Consider the following 8,431-nt stretch of genomic DNA (forward strand, 5'->3'; position numbering starts at 1 on the left):
CCGGCCCCCGGCAGTGCCCCCGGCCCCCCAAAGAGCACACAGTACAGGAGTCAGCTGCGAACTATTGGATTTGAGACAAGAATAGAACAGCTCGGGGTGGGGGTGGGGGCGGGAGCCAGAGAGTGGGGTGGGGGGGGGATAGTGGTTTAAACAGGGGAGGGGTGGGAGGTGTGCAGAGGGCGGAGGGAGGGAGGCAGGTTATTTACAAGAAGGCTCAGGGGGCCAGAGGCTCATCTCGGAATATTTTATAACAATATAAATAAGATTCTGGTTTGCTTTTCCTTTTCGTCTCGCAAAGGAGAGAGAAGTGCAGAGTTCGATTCTGTACAAGGGGGCAGCGGCGGAAGGCCGGCCGGGCGGGTCACTGGGCGTCCACCCGGAAGGACAGCAGCTTCTCGGAATGCATGTTGTTCAGGGTCCGCAGGTCCGGCAGCTTGAGCAGCAGCTTGGTGAAGCGGGAAGTCTCCAAGGGCCGGTTCTTCAGCACCAAGGCCCGAAGAGCCCGCAGCAGCGTCTCCTGGAGCTGCTCCACCGATGCGGAGTTCTCCGTGCCGGAGCGGTCTGTGGGGAAGGCGACAGCCGTGAGGCAGACACCACCAGCTCCTCGGGCGAGGAGGAGGAGGAGGAGGAGGAGGAGGCGGCGGTGGAGGAGGAAGAGGAGGTAGCGGAGGCGCAGGAGCCCCAGGTCCTCGAGGAGCCGCTCCAGTTCTACCCCCAGGTCTACGCGGAGCCGCACCAGGTCTACGCAGAGCCGCCCCAGGTCTACGCGGAGCCACCCCAAGTCTATGCGGAGCAGCCCCAGGTCTACGCGGAGCAGCCCCAGGTCTACGAGGAACCGCTCATGGTCTACGAGGAGGAGGCCACCGACGCCGAGGCCGCAGGCTGCGCAGCCTCTCCCTGAAGCCAAGGAGGGAAAGCCCCCTCCCCGGGGGGAGGCCGGGGAGGGGGGAGCACCACCCCACTCCTCTCTGAGATCTCTGCCCACACCCCCACACCACCCCTAGCAGGAGAAGCCTGAAGGTTGGGAGCGGGGCTCAGCCGGGCTGAACACCTCCTGACCTGACAAGGCCACTTTCCTGCCTGCCACCGGCCGTCACGGCCCCCCACCTGCTTTCTGCGCTGTAGTTCCCGCTGCCTGGGTCCCCTTCCCCCACCCCCTTTGACCAGCATCTTTCCTTACCCACCCCGCCTCTCCCCGCCACCCCACTCCACCCCACTCCTCCCCCCACCCCCACTCCCCAGCCGCCTCCTCCTTCCCCAGCTCCCCCAGGCAGAAATAGTTGTCTCTGCTTCCAAAGCCTTTGGTTCATGCTTCTACTGTGACACTTATCTCACTGTTTTATATTTAGTGGCGTATGAGTCTGTCTCCCCAGCTAGACTGTCTGAATCACGTCTGTATCCCCAGTGCCCAGTGCGGGGCCTGGCATAGAGTAGGTCCTCCATAAAAGGTGTGTTGAATCCAACTGCGTCCGCCTCCTCCCGGGGTCCGGCTCAGGCAGGAGCGGGGCCTACCTGCCGAGACCAGCACCACGGCCGTGAAGAGGCCCAGCTCCTCCTCGGTGAGCGCCAGGGAGTTGAGCTTCTCGCTGAAGTCGAACATGGCGTTGAGCAGGTCGCCCATGCCCATGGCGCCGAGCTCCTGCAGGCTGTAGGTGGTGCGGCTCAGAAACATGACGGTCTGGTCCTTCACGTTGAACAGGGACGCGAAGCGCACCATGAGGACCTGGCAGGAGAGGGGGCTCCATTATCCGGGCCGGGTGGTGGGGGGGAAGGGGAACGGGCCTGGTCATGCCTCGTGTGTTCCGGAGACAACTGGCACAGGATGGGGGTCGGGGGGCAGGTGGAGGGAGGGGAGTGTCCCCCCACCCCCCCACCTCCGAATATACAAATCCAGCGGGCAGGCTCTGATGCTCACGCAGGCCCCTCCCCTCGAACCCATTTGCTCCTGTGTGGATTGACAAATGGAGGGTGTCTGCCGCCAAAGATGCTATTCTAAGGTCCTGGTGTGTGGTTAGAGCCCAGTGGATGGGACAAGCGTCCCATCCTGCTATCCCTGGACAGACCCTAGGGGCTTTCAGAGGTGGCTGTTGCCCACCCTGGATGCCTCGCCTACTCCCAGCTGTCCTCTCCAAGGCAGGGAGCAGGGGCGCAGAGGGGAGACTCACTTCAAAGGTGCCGGCCTTAAGCAGGGTGACCTGGTCGTGCTGAGAGAGGTCACGGAAGCCGGGGATGTGCTTGGCGAACTCGACCACCTCCCGCACGGCGGGCGTGAAGCTCATGGAGAAATCCTCCCAGATCTCCTGCACGGTCCGCCCGCTGCGCCCGTGCGGGTACATGTTCATGGGGCACGCCTGGTGGAGGAAGGGACGTGAGGGAGGGAGGAGTGGCCGGGTGGAGTCTGAGGGGCTCCGGACGCTGATTCCTAAAGGGGGACGGAGGTCCTGTGGCCCCCGGATGGCTCATCCGGGTGCCAGATGGCAACCACGGATTCTAGGCAGAGCCGTGCCAGGGGCGGGGAGGCGGAGCGTCCTGCCTGGGCACGCACACCCAGCTGCCCCGTGCTAAATCCAGTCTTCCCGGCCCCCTGCCCACCTCACCCACGGTGCCCTCACCAGCAGAATGTTCTTGGAGTGGCTCTGCCGGAGACTGTTGGCCGGTGCTTCAGTTTCTGGGGCTGAGTACACGTGGGTGGGGCAGAGACGGTGCCCGTTGCCGTTGGGCTGGTGGCAGCTGTGGTGGGCAGGGCCGGGGGGCCAGGCGGGAGGGTAGGAGGAGGGGGCCGGACGCAAACCATTCAGGGCCTCGTTATGGCGCTGGGCGGCCAGAGCGTTGTCATTGGTGGCCGGGGGGCCACCCGGACTTTCCCAGCGATGTGGGGTGCTGGCCGGAGGGCTGTTGGAGGCATGGTTGGCATTGAAGGTGCCCGGGGAGGTGCCCAGCTTGTCGTGGGCATAGGTGAAGATCTCCCGGTGGGCCCGGGCCACCTGAGAAATCACATCCTCCACAGTGGGCTCCGGACTTGGGGAGCGGGGGGGCGTCAGCTGCTGAGGGAACTGGGAGAAGCCCACCAGTGGGGCAGGCGTGGTGCCCAGGGGGCCTGGGGGTGGGGGTGGGGTGGGCGAGCCGGCCGGCGGGCACTGGCCACTCCGCTGGTTGTTGGCCAGGTTCATGGCACTCTGCATCTCCGCCAACATCCGCTGCTTCTCTCGCTTGGGGATGCGCCCGAAACGCACAGCTGTGACAGGACGAGAGCGGGGTCAGGAAGCCCAACACACACACACACACACACACACACCCCTTCCTTCCTTCTTCCTGAAAGGGCCAGACTCTGAAAGCCGGGGTTCCAACGGGGGCCTAAAACCAGCCACCAAGGGGGTTTCCCGAGGAGGGAGCGTGCAGGAGGTGACCTGGGGGACCAAGGGGGAAGAAGCCAGTGTTTACCCGGGAGGGTGACATCCGGCCTCCGCTATGCAAACTAGATGAGCTGGGTGTGTGTGTGGGGGAGCGGGGAGGCTCGGGGTGGACAGGACTTTCTGGAAGGGAGGAGCCTGGGCACCCCCTGCCTCACCGTCCCGAGACATGCCCACGGACAGACACTTCTTGAAGCGGCACTGCTGGCAGCGGTTGCGGTTGATGCGGACGATGGAGCAGTTCTCGTTCTTCAGACACCTCTTGTACTGGATATTCTGCTGGATGCTCCTGCGGAAGAAGCCCTGGAGGGCAGAGGGGACCCCTGAGCTCACTCAGCTCCCCCAGACTGGAGCTGCGAGCTAACATCTTCCCCTCCCCCCCGACACACACACACACACACACACACACACACGCCCCTGCATGCCGCAGCCTCGGGCCGGGCTCTGGGTTCTGTCCTCCCCATCGCCTCACCTTGCAGCCCTCACAGGCGTGCACACCATAGTGGAAGCCAGAGGCCACGTCCCCACACACTTTGCACAGCAGTACCATGCCGTTCAGCTCTGTCGGGAGAGGTGGCAGGAGAGTTTGTCAGGGTGGCCTCCCGAGATGGGGAGGTTGTCTGGGCTGGGCACTCTGGGGACGGGGGAACACTAAGGATATGGGCTCCAGGGTCCAAGGGAGCGGGCAGAATGCCAATGACCGGACGGGCTGGCGCAACTCAAGAGGCCCGAAATTTATCAGGCTGCAGAGATGTATAGCAAGGAAAACGCTTGCTTTGCACACAGCTGACCTGGGTTCGATCCCCAGCATCCCATATGGTCCCCTGAACACTGGCAGGGAATCATTCCTGAGCGCAGAGCCAGTAATAACCTGAGCAATTCTGGGTTTTCCCACCCCCCAAAAAAAAATTTAAAAAGTCCTGGGCTGGAGCGATAGTACAGCGGGTAGGGCGTTTCCCTTGCACACGGCCAACCCGGCTTCAATCCCCAGCATCCCATATGGTCCCCCGAGCACCAAGCACTGCCAGGAGTAATTCCTGAGTGCAGAACCAGGAGTAATTTCTGAGCATCACTGGGTTTGACCCAAAAAGACCAAAAAAAAAAAAAAAAGTCCAGGATTGATTGAGGCTCTTGCCCCCCCCCCAATCTAGGCCTAGCTGCCTCCCGTCCCTGAGGTCGCTGGAACTAGACTCACTGGTGATGTTGCCGGTGTTCTTGCTGGGGGACACTCGACTGCTGTCTTCCAGGGCCACTTGCAGGCCCCCTGGGGGGTTTCCATTGTAGAAAGAGGAGGAGGACGAAGAAGGAGGGGGGCCCTCCTCCGACAGGCTGGGTGGCATGCTCCCGAAAGTGCGTGCGGGGTCCTGCGTGAGGGAGCCAGTGGGGGACGGTGGGAAATAGGCAGGGCAGCCTGGGGTCAGGGACTGGAAGCTGCCATTGGAACTGTCGCTGTACAAGGACTCTGGGCTGGTGCCGCTTGGGGAGGAACCGCTGGAGCCGATGTAGGTGATGACGCCACCTGGCAGGAGAACAGGGAAAGGGAGTCGGATGCCATTCCCTGGGGAGGGTGGGGGTCCCAGGGCGCCGTCTCTCTGTACTTCCCTTCCCCAATCACAGCTGGACCACGTGAAACCCCTGGCCTTGGGAGTCCCCGGGAAAACCCTAAGAGCAGCTCCGCACACTAGACAGGGTTTGTCATGCAGCCGCAGGCGCCACTAACCCACACTCAGGGACCTTTTGCAGCCACTCAGCTTCCTCCTTAGAGTAAGTACTTCCCAGAGTCATGACCCTGTGGGTGTCTGATGTGTGACCACCTGCCCTGGATGCTCTCCCCGGGACTGCAGGAGGCCTGTTGGGACGAGCAGCTGAGACCCCCTTCATCACGCCCAAATGTCCCCCAAATAAAGGAGCAGCTGCTGGTGTGAAGGGCAGGCCTGTCCCCTGTGGCCAAGAAGTGGGGGCTTCTCGGAGAGGAGGGTCGTCACATGCCTCCAGACCAGAAGCTGTGTTCTCTGGGGGGTGCCGAGCCCGCCGGGGCCGCCACAGCAGAATCAAGTCAGGGAACTTGACCACTGAGCCCACGAAGGACCCAGCCATGGAAGCTGTAGGAAGTGGACCTGAAGGACAAATTGTTTAGCCCAGGGCTCTGAAATTCCCCTTTGCCAGTCTCGCCCTGGTCGCAATGACCTTGGCTCTCTGGCCACTCGGGGACTTTGGCCTTCTGGGCACGCTGTAGTCAACCAGGTGGCTGCGTTCCTGTGGCATGAGCAGGAGAAAAAGGTGACCTGTCTGCCACACCTTTGCCAACTGGCTGGCCATAAACTGGACAGGAGAAGGGAGGATCCCTGGACATGTGGGAGCCAATAGGGGCCAGGCGGCGGTGTCCACAGAGGCACATGTCTTGCTCACCCACTGACACATACTAAGCTGAGCAGGGCAGCCTCAAAATAGCCCAAGGTTGGTCAGGGTGAACCGAGCTCCCTGGAAATCATTGCACAACAGATCCGCTCCTACGACTTCAAGGCTGGGGTGGGGGCTGGGAGACGGATGGGCTGGTAAGTGAACTTGACCTAGTTCACCCAGCCCCAGAAGGGGAGAAAAGACTTTCACTGCCAAGAGGCCTCTAAGCTGGAAATGAGGGGCCTCTGGTTCCAGATCTAATCTCTGGCCAGCGACTGCACTGTAAAGCCTCATAGAGATCCACTCCCTCCTGGGGTCTATTTTCCTTTCTGTAGAAAAAAAATGAAATGAAGGAGACTTAATACCCTTTCTGGGAGATCCCCCAGGGGCTAGCCCGGTGAAGGTGGGGCCAGGTAATGCTGGCAGGAATGCCTGGGGCGGGTAAGGAGCTGGGCCTTCAGGCACCAAGAACAAAGGGAGCGAGAAGGGCGGCTGGCTGCCGGTGACGCCCCCGAGGGGTGTAAACTGGGGGCCAGAGAGGTCAGAGCAGGCTCCATCCTATGGGGCGCCCCCGATGGGGGAGGAGGGGCACCCGGCAGGCCCACAGGAAAAGGAGGCAGGCGGGGGCGGTGAGTCAGCCCGGCTTCACCCAGATCTCGGCGGGGCGGGGCGCGAGCCAGGCCCTCAGCCGGCCTCACGTCCCCGCTCCACGTGTGCCACGCGCACGTGGCTCTCCAACGAGGAGCCCCCGATCTCGAGGCCCCGCCCCCCGGCCGCCCGTCAATCAACCGGGAGCAGCAGCCCCGCCCCCGCCCCGCCCCTCCCGGGCGCCGGCCCGCGTTGGCCGGACCCAGATCGCTGGTGGGGCCGGGACCACCGAGGGGAGGAGAGACGGGGACACGCGTTGCCGGGGCGACCGGGGGCGGAGCTCATTATGTAACGGGGCCGGGAGGCAACAACCAATGGGGTGGCGGCCACGGCTGCTGCTGAATGAAAACAAACGCAGCACGTGGACCCGGTTCCGTGTCCATGTGAGCCCTTCGGGCTGCCCCGGCGCTGTGGGTCTCTTCCGTGGGGCTGGGCACCACTCCCTGGGCTCCTCCGGTGCCTCTCTCTATGATCACGGAGGATTCCCCAAGGGGATCCCACCCGGTCCTCCAGCCCCTCCTGCCCGGAGTGCAGGTCCCCCCACTGCTTCCAAGCTTTCCTGGAGCTTGAGGGAAGAGGAGGAGGGGCAGGAGGGAGTCCTCCTTCCGCGATGTCCATGCATGACATCGCTGCAGGGGTGGACAGACGGGGGCGTTTCAAGGTACTGCTCCAAAGCTTCCAGTCCCCCTCTCAACTGTTCCTCCACCACCCGCACCCGCTCTCCATTTCCCCTGCCCCCAGATCTGAGTCCGTCCTTCAGGTTCAAGGGAGCTTCGGAACTCTGGGGGGAAGGGGGGCACTCCTCGGGGTGTATTTCCAAGTGAATGACCAAGCCCCTGACCCCTGAGCCCGCTAGCAAATCTCCGGAGCCGAAGGAGTCCCTAGTCCCTTAAGAAGTTCCTCCCGTTTTAAGGTGCAGAGACGGAGGCAAGGAAACAGTGACAGGTGACCGCAAAGGAACCTCCGTACCTGTGTTGTTGTTGGAATCCAGGGTCGTCATGTCCTCACCGGCTGAGAGTGGTCATTCAAACTGGACCTTGACACAGATTGGAGGTTGCAATTGCGGTTGTCGTCCCCTGGACACTGGCTGAGGGCGGGGAGCACCCCGCGGCTTACGACCCGGATCCGAGGCACCTTGCAGCAAGGTCTTGGGGTAGCCGGGAAGCAAGCCTGCAGAAGGGTGGGACGCCGAGGCCGCGGAGGTCTGCTTTGCACGGGAAGAGCAGAGAGAGTGTGGGGGAAGGGGAACGGGGGAATCAGCTGCAGTAGTTCGGGCTAGAAGGCAGAGAGGAGGGTCGCGTCTCTGCAGTACCCGGGATGCCACTGCCAGCCGGCTCCGCAGCACTGCAGGGTAGAGAATCTGGATCTCCCGGTGCAAAAGTCCCAGTGGGAGAGAGGTTGCAGTCAGGAAGTAAGTAGGTGATGGGGAGAAACGGGGCGCCCAGGCGCAAAGCAGCAGGACGTGTGCCCTGCTACGTTCCCTCGGCAGCAATATTTCACTCTGCCAATCTCAGCCGCCTTTTGCCCCAGCCTTTTTCCCTGGGACAGAAGGCTCTGCGCAGGCGCCAGCAACCCAGGGTTCCCGGGCCGCACGCGGCACTGGAGCAGGTACCATGTGATCCCGGGGAGCGCCTCGTGCCCCAGTGACACACTTTTCCAGCAGCAGGCACGTTGAGCTCCGTGCGCCTGCGTCGCGCCGAGGCTGTCGGGATTTGTAGTCGCTGGCAAAGCCGGCGGACTGCGTCTGTTCCCCCCTTTCCGCCTCGCGGAGCTCCTGCCGGCTTGGGGAGGAGCTAAGGTGGGGGGAGAGCGTTGCAGAGCCTGGGTGGCGTGTTTGGAAAGCTTGCAAGGCAGAGGCATGTGAATGCACGAGGAGGGACCGGCGAGCTTGGCTGCTCCCCGGGAGAGCATGAGTGAGCCGGCTTCTGCAAACCTTGCCGAGGCGAGCGCTTCACGTGATTGAACCCTGCTCT

General features: G+C 62.8%; 1 protein-coding gene across 1 annotated transcript; it reads right to left on the minus strand.

The window, feature by feature from the left end:
• Window positions 1–50: 50 nt before the first annotated feature.
• On the minus strand, window positions 51–8,094 carry NR1D1 (nuclear receptor subfamily 1 group D member 1). The gene is made up of 8 exons (XM_004608751.2): window positions 7,428–8,094; window positions 4,606–4,929; window positions 3,883–3,971; window positions 3,569–3,713; window positions 2,613–3,235; window positions 2,166–2,351; window positions 1,513–1,723; window positions 51–561 (listed from the first exon to the last, which is right to left on the minus strand). Exons 1-8 carry the CDS (start codon window positions 7,456–7,458, stop codon window positions 362–364), a joined length of 1,809 nt encoding a protein of 602 aa, XP_004608808.2. The 5' UTR covers window positions 7,459–8,094; the 3' UTR covers window positions 51–361.
• Window positions 8,095–8,431: the final 337 nt, after the last annotated feature.

This window comes from Sorex araneus, chromosome 3, assembly GCF_027595985.1.
Source record: "Sorex araneus isolate mSorAra2 chromosome 3, mSorAra2.pri, whole genome shotgun sequence".
NCBI lineage: Eukaryota > Metazoa > Chordata > Mammalia > Eulipotyphla > Soricidae > Sorex > Sorex araneus.